Genomic DNA, 20,962 nt, shown 5'->3' on the forward strand with positions numbered 1-20,962 from the left:
GTGGCTGGTAACAATTTTTAATAGCACATTAATGCTGAATTACTTTGGAATTTCTGCAGGAGTCGAGCAACATATACATAAACACCAAATGAATTCCAAATGATTGGTATTATCATAAAGAGCACCAAATGAATTAATAATGATGGAACACTTATACTAAAATGGTATCTTCTTTCATCTGTTGTCTGTGTTATCCACTGCACAATTCATTTTTATCCAAATCTGACCCTTTGCTTTGCTTGCCTTGTAATTTAAAAACATATCTGTGTGTTTAGTACTGTGTGAACGTTCTGCTCCTGTACCATGTGAAGCAGGGCTTGGACTTGTCAGTCTGCAGAGCAGTTTTGGGTTGGCATCACAGAAATTTCAGAGATTGATGGGCTGACATCTGGATGTGAGACATAAGGCTGAGAAAATGACTGGGAGTGATAAGAACCATGAGGTAACAATGATTCTGCCCTGATGGTCCCACATGCACAGGGACCTCAGGGCACCCTAAATAGCCTTTAGGAAGCTCCCTCTGCAGCCCCAGGGTCTCTCCCCCCGCCCCCCCCAAAAAAACCAAAACCCAAACCCAGGCAGGGAGGAAGCCTAAATTCAAGCAGTTAGTTGGAAAAGATCACTAAATAGAGGATGGGGGATTCTTTGGGAGCTGGGCAGTGCTGTTCCAGGGGTAGCAGGGAGGAGATGAGTCCCCACACTGTGGCTGTAAGGATGGATTGTGTTTTGCAGAGATTTGGGATTTTTTTTTGGGGGGGGGGCCACATGCCTGCCAGATGTGGGCATGGCCTCTGGGGGGACACCAGCAGCATCAGTGTCCTGGGGGCAGTGGTGCCCTGGGTCAGGGCAGGTTCCTCCCTGCTGACATATTAGCAGTCAAATGACATTTAGGGAGCACAATGCTCCCTCCCTCCTGCAGGCCAAGTAAATATCATTAGTAATGATATTAAATCTCAAATTGTGCTCCTGCACTATGGCAACCACTCAGCAAGCATTTGCCATCGCTGCTTGTTTCCAACAATTACTTTCATAGACTTTATTTCTTAGAAAACTATTAGTGACCATGAGCCTCTACATGGCATGTCACAAAAAGAAAACAAGGGGAAAAAAATTTGAAATATCAGCCCTGCTTTCAGAGGGAGGTTGTAGAGCTATCAGGAAGCTGGGAAGGCAGCTTTAATTTTTTTTGTTAGGGAGCTGGCGGTGCTGCTGGGAGCAGGGCAAAGCTTTTCTGGGATGAACCTGGATGGCTTTAAAGCAACCAAAGTGTGGTCCAAGGCAGTCACCTTGAGCTCCTGTACAGCATCTGGCACACAAATATATATATATATATTTATATTTATATATAAATTTTTACATTTGTGTGTGTATATTTGACACATATAGATGTATATAGGCATATAGAAGTGTACCTAAGTGTATCTTTATTTATCTATCACTACAAAAAGGCACACACACATATATATATATATGTATTTTATTATTTATTTATATATATATACATATAAACATGTACAGAGACCCACACACCCTCTCATCTGGGTTCTTCTCAGCTGCAGAAGTGTTTGTGGGGGTGTCAGGAGCTGACAGTGTCCTGGCCCCTCACATGTGCTGCTCTTCTGTGACAGAAGCAACATATATTACAAATTAACTTTCAAATGCTGGTATAGATATAGTCCCCAAGATTAAAAAAAAACCCAACAAAACCAAAACCCACAAAATACTCTGTTTCATCTTCAAAATACTCTGTTTCATCCTCTCTTGTGCCTTGTAGCTGGTCCCTCCAGCCCAGCCTGCAACTGCTCCATGCCCTGGGAGGAGGAGGAGTAATTTTTATTAGCCATTAAACAAGATCCTTTTTATTTGCAAATGTAAAGCATTCAGGAAACACTTTCTGTAGCTGTTAATTCAGGTCACACGAAACATTTCTTCCTCACCTTTCTGCTGGAAGCTCCTGGCAGTGACACCCACTTCTGCCCCACTTCCCAGCCAGGGGAGGCTCTGTCACCCTCATTTGTATTTAGAAGCAGGATTTTACCCCCAATAATTACACTTCATTCCTGAGTGACCCCGTGGAAAGCCAGTCCCTTTTAAAGCCTCTCTCACACCAACTTTGTTACTATTTCTGAACATTTTTTACCTCCCAATGGGTTTTATTTCCCATGGGGCAGTGATAGGTGACCCCAGCAGAGCCAGCTGCAGAGTGGCAGTGGTCACGATCACATCTAGGGCTTCGGATGAGACCACCCTGACCCCTGGGAAGGGACAGCCAGGGCCCAGGGAAACTCCCATAGGAGAGGGGCTGGAATCAAGGCCCCTTCCTGGGGTCTGCTCCTCCTAAGCTGTGCAAAACGTTTCACTTACAAACCTGTGGCTGATGCCACCTAGTTAGGACCATAGAGCAGATTCCTCACATGTGGTTGGTTTGGTTTTTGTGGGGTCTAGGATTTGTTGTGGGGTTTTTTTTATTATTTTTTTATTATGCAGCTTGGTGGCTGCTGGGTGAAACTGCAGAATATTTTGCTGCTTTGTGGCTCGTGTTCAATCTGGCAGGGAAAAAAAAAAAAAAGAAGAAAAATTGACTAAAATCCTACTTGTTTTTTTTTTTTCTTTCTTTAAATGCGTATTTGTTTTCAACAGCCCTCCCGCTGTGACAAAACTGTTAATTAAACTGAAACTAAAATAAACTAAGCCCACCTAAGATGAAAAGCACTCGAAGGCAAGGTGTCAGCCTGAGTGCTGGCAGAGGCAGGGGGTGGCTGTGCTTGTCCCCCTTGCCTTTTTCTGTCCCCTCCCTGCCTCTCCTGCACAAGGGTGAGGGCAGGGGCTGCTTTGGTGGCACTGGCAGGGTGCAGAGAAAAAAAATGAGGTGCTTTTTGGGTTTTTTTTTAACACCCATGTCAAAGAGCAAAATTTAGTAGGTTCAGTCAGCCAGGTTGAGAATTATGAATAAGTTATTATTTTAGAAAAGGGTCTTAAGACCTTATCTTAATGGCCAGTGTATCTCTACCTCCCTTTAAGCCCAGCTGAAGTTCCTGATTATCCAGGAGGGGAATCAGGGCCCAGCACCTCCACCTGTGGCCATCCCCACCCCCAGCTGCCTCCCAAAACCTTGGAGGCTGGAAATAACTTTGCAACCAGCCAGTTAAAACATGTATATTTAAAAAAAAAAAAAAAAAAAAGGGCAGGCCTGGCTGAGGCACAGTGTCTACTTCTAGTGTGCACTAATGAACTTTGGTTTTAATTGGGGGCTGGAACTTCCATCCTGCCACAAGCAGGGAGCTGTGGGAAAGCTGGGTGGGTAATGAGGGGTGAAAGCAAGGCTGCAGTGTGAGATGTGTCTGATGTTGGATGAGAGGCAAGATAGCCTTTAATCATTTTGTTTTCAAAGAAGCTGGAGAGAGCTCTTTGAAGATGAGGCTTTTTGAGAGCTGCTTCTGCAAAAAAACCCAAAACCAAAACAAACAAAAAAAAAACTCAGGAGGCTGCCATACATAGCACCCAGGGCCACCCACCCCCTCAGTTAACCTGTGTGTGGGACAGAGAGACAGACAGACAGACAAGCAGATGTCCCTGCCCTCAGGACACAGCCCCTCTGCACCTCTCCAAAGCTGAACTGGCATTGCCCAGGGAGGTGAGACCCCGATGGCTACAGCAGCAAGGAAAAAAACTGCCCAAGGGGCTTTTCATTGGAGGTGATTATAAAATCCCAGCCTGGTTTTGGTTGGAAGGGTCTTTAAAGCTCATGCAGATCCAGCCCTGCTGCCATGGGCAGGGACTCCTCCCAGCAAACCAGTTTTTCCAAGCCCCATCCAACCTGGCCTGGCCTGGCCTGCCAAGGATGGGGCAGCCACAGATGCTCTGGGCAACCTGAGCCAGGGTTTCACCAGCCTCAGAGAAAGGACTTGTGGCTCCTCAGCACACAGAGGGTGCCAGCAGCCGGCACAGGATGCCCCACCTCCTTTTATTAATGGTAATATTTTTGCAATTATAAGTTCTCTACATCATTGTGTGATAGGGAATGGCAATGAACAGCTGCTCTGAGCTTATCTGAAAGCCCAGCATGGTGGTGGTGAGGCATGGAAGCAGAGTGGGTCCTTCAGGGCACCCCTCCAGCTGGCTCCAGGTGGAGGAGATGGGCTCTGCCCCCACACCTGGGATCATCCCCACCCACCCCTTCACCTGCCCAGCTCCTCATGAACACAATCTTTCCTCTGCCTTTCCTGAAGGTAAACTGCACAACGATTTATTTTATTTTTTTTTAACATCTTGAGTTCTGCTCAGTGTTTGGCACTAACAAATCTGCTTTCCAGCCCCTTCAGAAAGGAAAAAGCAACCCCAAATCCACGTCCCCTTGCTTTAGTACAAATTATGCAAATGTTTTGTGTAGAAATCTCCATTTACCTACATTCATCCTCAGCCAGTGTGCCTGTACCAGCATGGTGTGGGTTAAGTCTGAAAGGCTCGAAGAGGCAGGACCTGCCCTCCCTGCACTGAAACTGAAATCATTTTCCCCTCTCTGCCCTCTGCTCTGCAGCAGGTACTTAAACACTGGCCTTGTTTTGGGAGGTGTGAAGGCCTGGTGACAGCTGCAGCTAACAACATCTCACAGCCAGGGGCTGGCAGGGGATTAGATGTAGTGTTAAACAGTAAGAACAGGGCCAGTAACTCTGGGAAGTTTGGAGTTAGTGTGTTGAGCTCCTGTTTTCACTTCTAAGCAATGCTATGGTATTTTAGGCCAGGCCAACCCTCGCCTTTCTTTCTTTATTTATATTAATTTAGGTTTACTGCTATAGCTACAGGGCTGCATGTGCTAACATTTGAGGTTTTTTTGTGTCTAATGGAAGGGATGGAAATCAACAGTCTGGATCTGATAGTCCCAGTGGTGGTGGTGGGGAACTGAGGTTTGGATTCAGATTAAAAAAAAAAAATCATCTGTGCTTCTGACAGTTGTTGAGACAACACCTCACCCTGAAAGCACAAAGAGCTGGGGCTTGGGGGTGTGTGTGAGTGAGTGTGTGTTTGTTGCCATCACTGTAGTGGGTTTAGCAGAGGGAGAGGTGGGAAGAGGGGAGCTGTGATGCCACCTTGGGATCAGTTCACTTAACAGGGCTTGCAGAAAAAGGGATCTTGTGCCATCAAACCTGCAGAGCTGTCCCTGGGGGCCCCTCTGTGGAGTACCCCACCCCAAAGGAGTCTGTGTGTGGGAGACAAAACCCATGAGGGACCTAAAAAAAACCCCAACCAAACCACCTCAGCTGGGCCAAAGAGGAATCATTTATAGTAGGTTTGAGCATGGAAGTATCCCAGTGGGACAGGATCACCCCTGGCAGCTCTCTGCTGCGGACTTCTACCCTGCAGCATCAATCTTGATTTGATAAGAAGTCTGGAGCGCTGGAGAGCAGGGACAGGGGCTGAGGAGCAAGGAGTGGCTGTACAGCCCCCCCTTCCTCACCCCAACCCACAGCTCTGGGAGGCAGAAGGTCCCTGCAGTCCTCTGAAAGCCCCACGCTCCCCCCTGCCCTCAATCAGCACAGACCAGGTGCATCTCTTGGAAGCATCTCTTGCCAATCACCTTTTATTACCTTTCAAAAGCCAAGAAACCCGCAACGAGACAAAAAAAAAAAAAAAACCAAACAAAAAAAACTGAGACCGTGTGAACATCATGCAATGGATTCACTTTAAAGCAGGGTTGGGAGAGAGGGAGGGAAGAGGGTGACCAAAAGCTGTGTTGGAAGAGAAGTGTCTCATCACCTATGTCTGGAGACCAGACTGGGTGGCCTGTCACTGGTGGGGGTGGTGACTGCTGTGAGTGATGGGCTGGATGCTGAAGCAGGAAATGGAAACACACTCATGAGCCATCATCCTGGGTAACCCCAGCTCTGACTGGGACCCAGAGGCAGTAGTTTGGGTGGTGATGGCACCTGGCTCCTTCTGCTGGGTCCTGTCTGTCCAGGCAAAGTCTCTTCTTTGCAAAGGAGCAGCACAATAAATACCATTTACAAGGGCATTTTACTTCACAGTTGTGTTGTTAATCAGTCAGTTGAATGTATGTTACTGAGCAGGAGTGGAGTTACCACACTCTGCCCTTCAGTTTCACTCTGCCATCTTCAAAATTCATAGCACAAACTGGAGCAATATTGGCTCCTCAAAAGAAGGTGTTTTTAGAGAGTTTCAGCTCCCCTGGAAATAACTTTGCATCTTGTCCATCATGTGGATGTGACAAAAAAAACACATGCCCTTATTTTCTTGAGGTATAGTCAACATTTGACTTCATTACATTTAATGGAGCAGGGTCACCGATAAAGTTATTCATAAGGTATTTTCTGAGTGGTTTTTCACCTTCTCTTTGCAAAAATAAATTATATCAGCATGTTCACGAGGTACCAATGGTGCTGGCATTTCAGCTGTTATTACATTATTAACTTTTTTAAACCTAATAATTTTCAATCAACAGTAAGAAGCAATTTTCACTCACTCCAGTGACCAGAGCTGGAGATCCTGCAGTGTTCTTGTAGGGTTCACCTTGACAGACACCTAATTCCCTCCCAGATGGAAACACTACCCTCGACACTCCCATCACAGTTACTGAGAATTTCCATTTCCCCTTCGGTTAGAATTTAATTTAGAAGGCAAAGGCTTCCTAAGCTATGGGAGAGTAAAGAGAGATGGTAAGGGAGAAGAAGGCTGATGAAATGTAGTTGACTCCGGATCTGAAATATTTTATCCCTCCTCAATGTAGGTTAAATTATTCTTCACCTTTCCCACATCCATAATTGTCGCTGATCCTGGACCAACTCAAAACCCTACTACTGAGTTCAGTAGACTCAAAATTGCCACTAGAACTGGAAAAAGAAAAAAAAAAAGAAGAGATTTGTTAGTGACCACATACAACATCCCGAGACTATACAGCTATGAGATACAGCAAATTTAAGAAAGGCAATTTTTTTCTCATCACTGAGTATTTATTATATATAACAAATACATGAAAAAGAAAAAACTATATTGTGTGATATAAATAGTTTATTTACATTACAGAAAAACATCAAGACAATGTATACTATTTCAAATATATCCATACATAATCAAATATAGCTGTAGTACATGTTCTCATTGGTGTAGATTTACCACAAATGCAAGGCAACATGTGTAGATCTCGTCTTAATCTTTTGTCTATAATACTGGATTTTGTAGTCCAAGCTCTCTGCAGTTAGTTTTGCCATTGTGGAAACATGCTCTCTTTAAATTAACCTTGTCGATGCTCTTGTCGTGTTGTCTGAACTGTAGTGCCCTGTGTTTTGCTTCTGTCTGTGGATTCTGTTGCTCCTGGGACATTTCCTGGAAAAGAAAGTTGGGAGAATACAGAGTTTGTCACAAGGTGCCCGGGCAGAAGGGGAAGGAAGGGAGAGAGAGGGAACCTCTGACCCTGGGCAGGTTTCCTCTTCAGTGAAACCAAGTGGTCTGGCTAATGGCAACAAAAAAAACCCAAAAAACAAGCAAATCCATAAAACATCCTGTAAACAAAAATATGGCAAGGGAAATAGTAAGATTCCTGCTCCTTCCTGGTGAGCAGTGGTGACTCTGCTGCACTGGGACAGCCCCAGGCTGTACCTCTCACCTTTAAATAATGGATTTATCCCTGCTGAGGTGCAGGTGGGAGGTTCAGGGTGCTCATCTGCTCCATGTCCCAGGTCTGTGAACTATTTACAAAGTGGGGCTGTCTGGGGGGGCTGTGTTTTTGGGGAGCTAAGTGTCTACAGGCCCCTTTAAATCTCCATGGCCCATTGGCCAGCAGCTCCTATAGTCAGGGGTGCCTGCACTGTGCTGTGCTCCTCACGTGGCTGCTTGGCTTCATGTGGAAAGCCATCAGTCTGCCAAGCCCTGAAGCTTATTTTCTTCTGGATGGTGGCAAAAGCAAATTTCTTCTGCCTCAGGACCTCACGGGGCTCCTCAGCAAGGGCACATTCCCACCATTTACCTATGGCACTCCCACCCGTGGGGGCTGCTAGGAAGTGGTTCTGGTTTCCTCCTGGGAAAGGCACTCTTGGCCAGAAAGTACAGAGAAGTTTAGCCCCAGGTGAAGGCTGTAGGAAAGCCAAGGGGGTTACAGCAAGAATTGCTACATGAGCAGAACCACAGGAGGGTGACCAAGACCCTCTCAAAATGCTGACACTTTTTTGCACTTTTTGTAGTACCAGTAGGAAACTGGTGAACTACAAACCACCAGCAATAAAAATGCCTCTTCAGCCAGGGTGACCTGGTTAACATTTTGCACAGGAGGAGGAAGGAGCTGTTCCTCATCCAGCCAGGCATTTGTCCTCTTTCTGCACCTGAAGACCCATGAGACTTTTTACCCTTTCTGCCCTCTGCATGAAAGACTGAAACACCCACTTGGAGTGGCATGATAGAAAGCTCTGTAATGCTCCAGACCCCACTGATATGAAAAAAACCCCAACCAACAGACCCTTTGTATTGGGTTAACTTGTTTTGTTTTGTTGTGTTTCAGGGAGGCTTTTGGTAGCACCTTGTAAAACCCTATGGGTTAAGCCCAGGGGAGAACTCAGCGAGACCTCAAGGCAGTTGTTTTCAGCTCTGTGTCAAATAGCTCCCAGCAAAACAGAGTGAAATATATCTTTACTGATGCCTCCAAATCAAAGGGCATTTCCCCTCCCCATGGGATGGGAGTGAGGCCACAGCTTTGTGACACCAGGCTAAAAAAGAGTGTAGGAATGGATGAAGCATTTCAGACTGCTGAATACAATTATATAAGTGTCTTACAAAATATGGGTCAGATTGTCCCGACTTGTTTCACTTTTTTAAGCCAACGGGACCACCCCCTCATGAGAAACTGCATGGCTCTCCTCTATATATTTCTATATTTCTATATCTTCTCTCATTCCTTTCTTGGAAGCAGTGCAGGAAGCTGCTCCCACTGCTCCTGGAAAAATGAGCCCGAGTGTCTCCTGTGCTCTCAGAGGTCACGGCAGAACTTTCATTCTGAAACTACTGCAGCTGGTTTGTGACCTCATGACAAACTCATTATTCACAGCCAGTTCCTAAAAAGGCTCCCAAACTTTTCCCAGGCAGCCACTGTGAGCAAGCACGGGGCTGATTCCCTCAGCTGCTGATTCCCTGATTCCCAAGCCCTGGCCATCCCCCAGGTGGCCTCTGCTGCCCGTTCAGCAGGACCTGGCAGTGTCACAGCAGTGTGACAGACAGCACTGCTCCCCAAGTGACCAGGGGTTCCTCCCCAGTCCCATGAAGATTTACAGCCCTGCTTTGCCTTGGGGCAGCAGGGTGGGAAGCCAGAGCAGGCACAACTGGACTGGTTTTTGTAAGAAATGTGGAGGTACCAGGGGCTGAGGGATGAGCAGGGTGGTCAGCAATCCCAGGGGATGCAGCCATACATCCCAGAGAATGGGATGGACACGACTGCTCCAGATGGGAGCAGGGAGATGAGCATCTCACAGGCACTTTTCCAAAACTGGCACTGACAGTACCTACAGGGTCCCTCAGTCCAAGGTCAAGAGGTATCGATTCAGAGGTAGAGATTACTCCAATTAAGATGATGAAAAAGCATCTTTTAACCTAAAATGCCCACAGTTACAGCTAGCTTGTGTCTCAAGTGCATCTGGATTTCCTAAGAGGGGCGTCAGCATTTAACCAGCTTTTTAGACTTAATCATCTGCTAAAATTGAATGACAGTTGTTTCCTTGGTCCTTAACTCTTTAATCAAAAGCTCTTTGTAGTGCTCTGCGTGGGGGATCCTTTCCTTTGTGAACGCAGCAGTTTTCTCCATGTAATCCTGGTACTGGAGCACAGGCTGCCTGCCCTCCCTCCATTGAAGCTTGCTCACAAGCTTGAGTTACTCACGAGGTGATTCATAGCAGGTAGAACACATTATGCATTCATTTTTAATCAAGTTATTTCTTCACATAAATAAGACTGCTGTGCCTAAACATTAGGGAAGCACTACAAATGCAAAGCTGTAAAGAAAACTGCTGAGAATCATTATGACACTAGGCTTTACCTATATTATGTACCATCCTCCTTCACTTTTATCATTGCTCCTCTTTTGCCTTACCTCTGAGCTACATGTCCTTGGGTGCAGGGGCTGTGCCTCACTGCTCCACCTCCATACCTCTGGGCCTCTGCTCCCCTGTCCTCCTCCCCAGAGTGATGGGCAACCAAGCAGCCAACCTCATCAAGGAGTCAAGCAGCTTAAAAACAAATTCATTCAAATACATCCTGTTGGCTGAGTTCTCAGCAGAATCTGCCCCCTGACCAGATCTGTTGTGTGACTACAGGAATGCTAATAGTGGCACAAAAGTGTTGGCAGAAACAAGTGCCCAGGAGCCAAGGGCAGGGCAGGAGGGCAGAGCACCCTTGTCAGCAGCAGAGCTGATTTATCCAGATTCAAATATCTCTGCAACAAGGGCCCTAAAAGTGCCCAGGAATGGCTCAGACAGAGCCTTCCAGCACTGGAGGAGCCCCCCAGAGATTTGTACCACTGTACAGGTAGGATTTTAAGAGCAGCAAGAGTAACAACAGCTAAAAGATTCACAGCAGTTAAGTCTTGAAAGCTCAAATGCAGGGTTTGGACAGAGTGCACCAAGCTAATTTGGCAAAATTAGGTGAGGCTGTGGTGGCCTCTGAATAAGTGAAGTTTCCCTCCTCTCTCCCAGCAGTCTGGTAGGGTGGTTTTAGCACTTTCAAGAGTTCAGGGTGTGGAGTTCAAACCAGTACACTCAGGTTCTCCAAAGCAGATGACTTCAAAAAGAGAATTACTTATGCACATACTGCCACAATGCTCTCCTGTCATGTGGATTTTTCTCTTAGGCCACTTAAGAGTACACTTTTGCAAATGTATCTCCACTCATTATGCTGGGATGGAGGATGCTCTGCAGTAATTACATGCATTACAGGAAAAAAAAGTCAAAAGATCATAAATTATCTTGGCTACAAAGTGTGTGGGGAAAGGTAGCAGCTCTGTATGAAAACAGTGGGGTGGGTAATTTGCATTACAGCCCCAGCTCACCCTGAGCACACTGTCTTCCCTCCTCAGGATAAAGCACCCTGCATCAAGGTGACAAAACAAAATGAAACAAAGCATTCTCTCCATTAGCAGTTACTGCACCATCTTCTTTTCCTCCCTGCACACTGCAGTTTTGGTTGTTGGAATAAGTGCTGGGAAAAGCAGCACAATGCAGTCTGCTACCTTGTTCAGTATTTACCATTTAGTTGCTGAGCTCAGCTCAGCCAAAAAAGTAGCAGCTATGGTTCATTAGATGGTTTTGGTTTATGCCTTTAGGCCAGAGGACTTAAGTTATTATATTTTTTGTGCCTTTTCAAGAAATAAATGCTACACTTGTCTTCCAGCCCAACAGTGGAAGACAGGGACTGAGATATATTGGAGACTTTATTTTCCACAGAGGTATATGATACTGGGCTTTAATTTATTTATTTTTTTTAAAAGAAATTTATTTCTAAAGGAACGATTTATCAGTGTTGCTACCTGAGTGAATTTAACCTTGTGAAGTTCAGACCTTACCCCAAGCCCTCTCAGAGACAGAGTTCACTGAGGAACAGGAGCAGGAGGTGTAGGAGGGGAAGGATTGGATGCACCCCTCTTGTTCTGAACCAGTTCCCATTCAAACCAATCCTTTCTTTTCAGTAAAGAAAAACGAAAACCAAACCAACTGATACATGGCTTGTACTGCCACCATTTAGTGTAGCCCTTAAAACATGAACAGTACCTTGGAACATGGTTGCAAGCCTAATGAAATCATTTAATCAATGGGATTGCAAACAGGCTTAAAAGTTTGCATGCTTTGCCTAATTAGGACTAAGGGAATGGGCCCTTGAGGAAACCAGATGGAGATATGATTATTTTTATTAAGTGTTGATCCAGCTGCTGCATTTATATTCCCCTTATTTATATGAACAATATTTGTCCAAGCTCTGGAATACAAAACAGGGAACTTCATTTGCTGCAGGCACCCACCTAAGTTTGATTAAGATGGAAGTTATAATAATAAAGCTGCAGCATAAAGCAGCTGACTTGCTGGACCAGAGGATATCTTCTGTTTGTTGGGGAATTAAATAGCATTTGTTATCAGCAGTGTCACAGCAGAAATCTCTATAATCAGTGCACAGAGGAGGAAAAACAAAAGTCTCTATTTTTTTTTTTCTGCTGCAGAGTATCAGTGCTACTGACCTTGTAATGCAGAGGACTACCACACAGATGATAGCAATCTGGATGGTTCCAATCACAGCTGCTATTAAGACGTACTGAAATCGGACTGGACCTGGAACCACGTATAAGACACTGTAGTCCTTTTTTTCACAGTGTTGTCCAGTGTAGCCAGCATCACATCTGAAACAAACAACATTTCTTCCAGTTATACCACAGGTATATATATATATACCACTGTATTCTTTTGAAGAAGCAAATTACAGCTGAAAAAAATACCAGTGGTGGCCTAAGCATATGTTTATGTGTTTGTTCTTTGGGTTTGGGTTTTTTTTTTTTTCTGTTCAGGATAGGTCCCCCAGAGAGAGCACTGGTGCCTCCTCAGACCTTTCAGAGGGAAGGTTTCAGGTCCTTGGTGTCACTAAGATCTCTGAGGGGGAATGATGCTGCAGTAGTGGCAAAAGGAGCACAGGGGGACAAGGGCTGGCCTTGCATCGAGTGGAACTACTTGCATGTCATGATGAGAATCTATTTAGTTTCCTGTTCAAGGTATTTCAGATTTCTCTCTTTCTTTGGGGAGGTGGGGGATGGTGAAAAGCCATCTCATTGTGGCTCCTTATGCAGATTACCCCTAAGGAAGTGATAAGCAATCATCCCAGCTCCCTATGAAATGTGATTAGATGTTCCTGCCAGTGGGTTCATCATTTACATTTGTCTGGTTGCTATAAAAAACCCCTCTGTTGGTGCTGCAACCACCCACCCCAACACTGCCTGCTTGCTCTGCTCACCACTTCCCATCCTGCAGCCTGACATCTCCCCTCTGTGGTTCTGAGGAACAGGCAGTGGTTTTCCCATGGTACCTCTTGCCCTCTTTCCCCTAAAAAAACCCCAAGTGGGACGATGCCAAAATCCAGGTCAGTGGTGGCAGCAACTCCATGAGACCAAGCAAGATTGCTTGGGCTCCTCTCAGAAGTGGTGGTGGGGCACTAACCCTGGTGGTCAATCCTTCAGCTTCCAGCTTCTTCCTCTCCTGGATACTCCCAGCAGCTTCAGGAAAGGACATTTTTTAGCTGCAAAGAGCAAAATGTGCCCTGGCTGTTTGTAGAAGCTGGGAGAAGCTGCCTGGTTTGTCTCATTGCTCTCCAAGCACAGTGTCCCAGAAAAATGCTGCTTTATGCATTAAAGTCCTTTTCTTTGCTGGTTGGGCCTCAGAAGTAATATCCCACAGCTCTGCAGGGAGGCATTTCCCACAGAAACACATGCTGTCACCAGGAAACACACACGTGTTGTCACCAGGAAACACACGTGTGCTGTCACCAGGAAACAAATGCTGTCACCGTTACTCCTCCCTGCCCCAACCTCATCCCCCAAAGCCACCTCCCACACAAAGATGTCACCTCTGTACCAGCCTGCTGCCCCATGAGCATCACTCCTGCTAGGGTGGGGACCTGTTCCTGGTGTAATTCCTCTCCTCCTGATTCAGGGGGCTGCCAGAGAGCTTTGTGGAGGGCTTTTAAAAATACACCCCAATCTAACTGAAGGTTACTGAATCAATTAACTCAATACATTTTTGCCACATAAAAGGGGGATTTTGTTGAATAATTACAGTTTTGTAGTATAAAGGGCCCTGGCGAGCATTATTTTCCATGGTTTATCTAAATTAAGTGCTTTTTTAAGTCAGTATTTTCATGTGTGTGGCCTTTCCTCCATGGTAGGAGAAGGGTTACCTGCAAGAGGGTTCCAGCATGTTAGTGGAGTGCTCACACTTGCCATGCATGCAGAAGCCATTGTAATGCTCTGGACAAGGGATGTAGATCCCTCTGGCGCTTTCCTCCAGTTTGTTTGCATTTTCTGTGAACAGAGGTGAAGGGAACATTAAACCTGGCACTGCAGGAGAGAGTGAAACCATGGGAAGGACTCAACGGATGGAAAACATGAAGAAGGAGGTGTGCAAGATGTTGTTTATGGGAGGCAAGTTTGCACATCTGATTCCTGTCATGTTACAGCGAATGAGACAGCAGAAAAAAAGAATTTTTTTTCAAAAACTGACTACAGACCAGCACATGGAGAATACCTTACCATTTTTATCATCCTTTTGTTGTCTCCTTGCCTCCAAGCTAGGAGGAAGACTTGGGATGTTTGCACCACTTCAGTGTGTTTGGTCGTTCAACAAAACACATCCAGAAAGATAATTTTATGGCTGAAGTAAAGGACCAGGAGCCCAGAGCTGAAGTTTCTCACTACTGCTGCACGCCCACACCCCAGAGCCTGCTGGACTCCTCCCTGCACCTTTACACTGGTTTGATTTTCTGTGCCTGCTTCTGCAGCTGGACTGCAAATCCTGGGAAATATTACCCTCTGTGTGGCCAGGAAAATGAAGGCTTCATTGAGTTTTGAAACAGGTATTTTTATTATTATTATTATTATTATTATTATTTATTATTATTTAATATTATTATTATAACAGTGCTCAACACTTACATTGTGGGCTGAAAGGCAGAGTGGTGCTTGCAATGAACTCACATGAATTTTGTGGGACACCAAGGTGCTAAAAATCTGCATAATTTTGACAAATTCTTCCATTTAACCAACCTTGGTGATGCCTCGAATGGTAAAAATTTCATTTCCTGTGATAGCATCATGTAGTGGAACAAAACAATCAGACGCCTCTGATTACCGAGAAGTGGGTGTGAGCCGGTATCAAATCCACCTGTGCCCAATCAGGGCAGGCCCCCTATTGAGCATGTGCAAGACCAGGGGGCCAATAAAAGGTGAGGCTCACACCCACCCAGTAGCTCACTTCTGAGCTAGTCAAGAGAGCGTGCTGGTAGCTCACTGAGCGGCAGACCAATCTTGCTAGTTCTACTTTGTGGGCAGTAGACTTAGAGCACAGCTCACGAGTCTATATCACGACACCAAGAAGGACTTGAGGCAACGATCCCTGAAGAAAGATTCGTCTTGCTACACGTCTTGCTACAGCATCATCCAGCCACGATTAATTAAAGACAGAAGGAAAAAAAAAATCAACTCATGACAGCTGTCTGAGGTAGGTAGCTTGCACACAAATAAGTTAAAGCATTTGTATTTTCCTGAGGAAGTCCTCCCTATGTTATGTAACACCTGCAGTTTGTGTTCTGCCTCCAGCCCAGTGGTGCTGGCAGGAGGGATGCTGAGGAATTATCCCACCTTTGGGAAAAGTGTGTGTGGCAGATGCAAGAGGCAGAGTGTTTCATAATGAATTTCTTTCCTATCACTGCTGCCCAAGGAGAGCTTTACAAGTCTCTTAACAACTTGCACTAATCAAGTTGGTGAGATTGTCCTGGTGTTCAAACAGGCGAGGACAAGGTCCCAGCAAACCAGGATGACAGGGTTCTGTTCTTCTGCAGTCTTGCAGACAGCATTAATTTCTTTTACCTCATTGGGAGGTTGAGAATCTGTGCCCTAGGGACCATTGCTGTGGTGTTTAAAACACACAGACACCAAACACAAACCCCTCTGCCTCTCCTGGTCCCCAGCTGACATCCCTGGGATGGCACAGCCGGGGCAGGATGGCTGGAGGTGTGCTACAGGCATGGCATAACCCCCTTTGAGAGATTTCCCAGGAATTTCTGCTAAAAGGTGGGGTAGAAGGTCTGGTTTGTTTGGCACTAAACATTTTTGGCCACCTCACCCTCTAGGTGAGACACTGGCTACCAGCATGTCAAATATATCCATAAAGAGACTTATTATCCCACCAGAACTTCATGGATGTTCCTTTTTTTTTTCCACATGGAAATATTCTTGGAACAGGAAAAAACCTGTGTTGACATCAGCCAGTCTGGTACACACGGGTAGATCCTGATGTGCTTGGGACTTGTTGGACACCATATGCACATTGGGATTATCTGTGCCCCCTGCCCCATGTGTTGGACCTCTGCTATGGTCCAAATATATCACAGAATTATCTTGGCTGGAAAAGATCTTCAAGATCACCGAGTCCAACCATCAACCTAACACTGACAGCACCTTAATTAATTAAATTCCTAAGTACTGTGTCCTTATGACTCTTAAATTCCTCCAGGGATGGTGATTCCATCAGTGCCCCGGGCACCCTGTTCCATATGCCTGTCCTAAAAACTGCAGCAAGAAATATAGGATCACTCTTAAGACACAAATTGTTTCTGGTGGAAAATATTATGCTGAGTCCTTCAGATTTTCCATTAGTGGGAGTTTGCTTCCTGTCTGAAGAGCAGGAGGCTGCTCTGTGTGTGTGTTTCATTCCAATAGTTCCTTCTTAGCAACCAAACCATCTCTGTGATGTCCATATGCCACCACCAACCTCCTCTACCAGGTGAGCCAGCAGTGTTGCTAAAAAGGTAGGATACCATTTGGTTTCTTTCTTATTTTTTTAATTTTATTTTATTTTTCAAAGGCATGCTTCAAGATGGTGAGGGAAATTTTTACTGTCAGGGCAGACTGATCTGCCAGGACTTCAAAGGGGGGATTACAACCTCTCCTAGACTTGGAGAGATGTCTTACTCTCACTGTGTGTAGGCTGTAGGGCTGGTAAAAAGAGGAATGATTTTTCCTACTCCTGCAGTCATGTGGGTAGAAACCTTGTGTTCTTTAAAAAGGTCCCTAGCATACTTGAAATCTAGGATCCTGCAGAACTTGTAATTGCTCCTCTGAGTGTAATGTTATGGTGGTAAATGCTTTACCCAACCAAAAATGAGAGGATCCAAGCTTTGCTAGAGCTTCATATGATAAACACTTCACACAGGAACACTAGAAGAAAACTTAGATATGAGTTGTCTGTAGTCTCTCATTTTGACTGATGACTCCTCAGAGTTAGGGATTGAACATAAGGGCAGAAAGGGGAAGAAAACCCTTGTATTTATTTTGATTTGCCCTTTTGATTGTTCCAAAGACAGACCACAATGAAAGCATCATTTACTTCAGGCGAAAAAATCTCCCTCCTCTTTGGCACATTTTGAATACACCCAAAATAACTCCCCTGCCTCAAAACAGGTTGTTTTTTTCTCAAAACACAAAACATATTTTCAGACTTAAAACAGAGAGCCAAACACCAAGCTATGCGATGAAGTTCCTTCATGTTAACACTGACTGCTCTCATTCCAGCAGGATCTGAGCACTTTTCAGTAACCCAGGCACTGATGAGACACTATCAGGAGTGCATCACAGGGCTCACATTGCTAGGAAACAAGAACTAGGAATCATTTCTTAAAAAGTGAGGATATGAATTAAAAACATGTATAAATTATGATTCAAGTAAGGACCAAACAAAGTTCAAACAAGTAAAACCACAATAAATAAATGAAGACTTTCCCCCCTTATAATTTGGGATGATGTATAAATTTAGTCCTGGAGGCAATCCTCACAAATCAGATTACAAAATCATCAAACTAAGGAACCCTTCTACCACACCAACCTTACACCTACAGAGAACAAAGCTTAAAGACAAAGCTCCCCACTTTTTTCCCAAGCCCAGCAGATTGGTATTCACAGAACAACAGTACAGACCAAATTCAGAGTTAAATTCAGTAGCTCCTCTTCAAACATCAGAATTGCTGCATTGCTATTGTGGCAACAATGTGTGAAAGTTTTGTTTGCACCCAAAAAAGAAAATAATAATAATAATAAAAAAAAAATTGGACTGACTGGGTCAGTCTCTCCCATCTCTGAACAAATAGAAATCCTGCCACATTTTTCAATATGCTTCTGCTTTATATTTTAAAAATAAATATGCCCTCACCCTGGGATCAACTGTATTCCTGAACCTTTTTCTTGAAGCATTTTTCTGATAGAAAAGGCACTTTGATGAAGCCAACGTCTTTTGCATTTCCACAAGATTTTTTTTTTGCATCTTTAGCCTAACATGACATTTCATATTGTTCACATCCTTTGTTAGTGCCAGAACATGACATGATAGCCTATCATCTCAGCTCTACCAGTCAAAACAGATTATTTTTAAATGCATTGAGGCCAGATGCTACTTTGTGTAGACTGAAGCAGCTGATCATCTTGCTTAGCTCCTAGAGGAGTCTCCCAGTTGAACACTTGCTCCCCAGCAGAGCTGATGCGTTGTTTGGTGGGGTAAGAAATTGGATCCTGAAAAGTTATTGAGTGTGACTAACCACCCATTCACTGATCTCGCTTTTGCTGATGGATTATCTTCCAAAATGTTAAATAAATCATCCAAAGCAATCTTGTCTAAATTCCTTAACATCTCTGGCTGTTCCTGTCCTCTGCCATGAAACAGCAGAAGAATTATTTCAAATACATTTTGCATTCCTTTTAATTTCTGGTTTAGCTCTGCCTTTACTCCAAAAGTATTGGGAGCTGAATGTGTACCATCAGGTTTCTCAGGGAAATCCCTCGGTGAAGGCTGAAATTCCAAAGCCCAAACAGTCTGCCTGGTGACAGGACCTGACTCTGCAAGCAATGGGAACAGCACAGCCAGGATCATCCCTGCACATCCCTCACCATCCCCAGCTCCCATCTGAGCTCCTGTTACACAACTGAACCTCTGGAGTAGCTCCACTGACAAACAAGCCCATTAGTGCCCTTGATGAGGATTATATCAAGTATTGCCTGGAGTACCCAGAAAATTCTTTCCAGAAATAAGTTCCTGCAATCCACTTAAAAGAAATTACATGAAAATCTAGGCAAAAATAGGGTTCTTGTGGCCAGGTAGTTAACAATCAGTTCTGCAGGGCTGATAATTCTGTTGTTCCTTATGTTTGAAGTGGTGAGACTTTTCTAGGTGGTTTCAGGAAGCAGAGCAGGGGCCAGGGAAATTTGGATGGTAGCATTTCTACTGTTGTACAGATGTGTCATGTTGGAGCTCATGGAAATAATAATGAGTGCCCATATCAGAAATCTTGGCTCACAAACAGCCTTAATACCTTGTGTGCAGCCATCCCTGGGCTGGGGCAGATCCTGCAAGCACACACATACACACAGACTTCCTCAAATAAGGGATGGTGAATGATGTGCAGTGAAAGCCATTTGGGCACCTGTCTCGTTGGGAACAGTCGTTAAGGAGAATGGACTTAGATAATGATTTAATCTTTTAATACTGCTGAGGTCAGTCAAATTTGCAGCTGAAAGCTCTCACTGATATTGAGGCAGTGACTCCTTACACATCACATTTGCAGAGGATTTGCAAAGGGGGAAAGGGATCCTTGAGTCAAATGCATGTCCTTAACCTCAGTGCCTTTTGGAAGTGTGTTCCTGTCACTCTTTTTACCTCCTTGGCAGCTCTCTCAAAAATTTGCTGCAGAGCTCAGCATTGGGAGCTTAACATCTTCTGCTCTGCATGATTAGAGACTTGGCACAGCGGTTCTGACTTCAAATCAAAATAAAGGTCCAGAGTGTCAACCTGTGGAGCAAAGGCAGAGGATGCCCAGAGTTTTGTGGAAAAGCTTTAGGGATTAACTAGGGGTGGGAATGTGAATCCTGTGGATGAGGATAGGGACAGTCTATTCATCTGCAGTCTTCAGAGAGTCAGCAACTCTCTTCTGGGGGAAGAGAGAGGTTTCTCAGCCCAGCAACATTTGCAGCATCCATAGAGGTCTGGAGATGCTCTGCAAAGTCAGGAGGAATGGGGCAGTCACTGTGGTGCTTTTGAAAGTGCAGCATTGATTTAGCAGAGTCCCACAGCAACTTACACAGATGAAGCCTTTAAGCAGGTTTCCTGCTCCCTCATAATGAAATGTGCTGATAAATCCCAGCTCAGAACTGGCTCTGATGGGAGAAAAAAGAGATTTCTCCCAAGGCTTTGCTCAACCCTTCCCTTGGCAAAGCTGCCACCCAGCCCCACAGCCACTCCTGGTCACCTCTCACCTGTTCATTACCTGGACACACTGGGGTCCCTTCTTTTAAAACCTTGTTCTTGACCTTACAAATGCACCATGTCTCTTTAGGAGAGAGCTGAAAAATACCAGCCCCATCTTAGCTGCTTTACCAAGAGGCAAACAAGAAATGGAACTTTGTGAATTAAATTACCTCCGCTCCTTTTCTCAGGCACAAAATAGGCTTGATCAACATAGTAATTTATTAATTTTAAATGTCCCTATGCAAATGAGTTCCCTGGAATAAGATAACATCCACTTTCCTTTTTAAAAATACTCCAGTGCTTTTTGGTTTTTTGAGAAGATGGCAAGATGTCCTAGTGCACTTGCAAAAAAATATTGGGCTCTGTCTTTTGCAGCAATAAATCATCATTATTCAGCCTGCTGCCATAATTAATAATAGAAACCAATGAATTAAGACACTAATAATCCCCAGATGTTCAAATGGAGAACAAAATACTTTCAGCTTGTCAGCATATCTATATGAGCTATGCTATATATATATATATATATATATTAAAGCTATCTCTGAACTTTTGAAACCAAGAAGTGCTTTTACTGACATCATCTGACTGCATCTTCCTTGTTTGAAAAGTTTGCTTGAAATAAGGCAAGTTGTGATCATTTTCCTGTAAGTAAAAAGATCATTTGTCTACTGAAAACTGAACATAATATTTTCTTGTGAACCTCATTTGTTTATTTCAGTGGCCATAACCCACCAGTACTGACTGGCCAGGCACAGATGCCTCACCCAAAGGGCTGTATTGACCCAAGCAGCCCATGCTCCTACACACAGGAGCAGGTGCTGCAGTACAAGGTGCAACAACTCCAAAATAGCACAGAAATAACAAGTGCACACTAACAACACTTGCTCAGACATCTGAACACCCAGCAGTATTAGCCAAGATGAAAAAGA

General features: G+C 44.6%; 1 protein-coding gene across 2 annotated transcripts in view; it reads right to left on the reverse strand.

The window, feature by feature from the left end:
• Positions 1-6,748: 6,748 nt before the first annotated feature.
• The window catches only part of TMEFF2 (transmembrane protein with EGF like and two follistatin like domains 2), a 124,452-nt gene continuing 110,238 nt past the window's right edge, over positions 6,749-20,962 (reverse strand). The window contains exons 8-11 of one of the 2 annotated variants that reach the window (XM_030454357.1): positions 13,921-14,044; positions 12,218-12,376; positions 7,252-7,338; positions 6,749-6,845 (exon numbers count right to left, since the gene is read on the reverse strand). In XM_030454357.1, coding sequence (XP_030310217.1) covers positions 6,749-6,845; positions 7,252-7,338; positions 12,218-12,376; positions 13,921-14,044 — 467 coding nt within the window. Of the gene's footprint in view, positions 6,846-6,950; positions 7,339-12,217; positions 12,377-13,920; positions 14,045-20,962 lie in introns of those variants that run through there. The other variant, XM_030454358.1, reaches the window with a different exon arrangement.

The sequence above is a fragment of the Calypte anna genome, chromosome 7, assembly GCF_003957555.1.
Source record: "Calypte anna isolate BGI_N300 chromosome 7, bCalAnn1_v1.p, whole genome shotgun sequence".
Classification (NCBI taxonomy): Eukaryota; Metazoa; Chordata; class Aves; order Apodiformes; family Trochilidae; genus Calypte; species Calypte anna.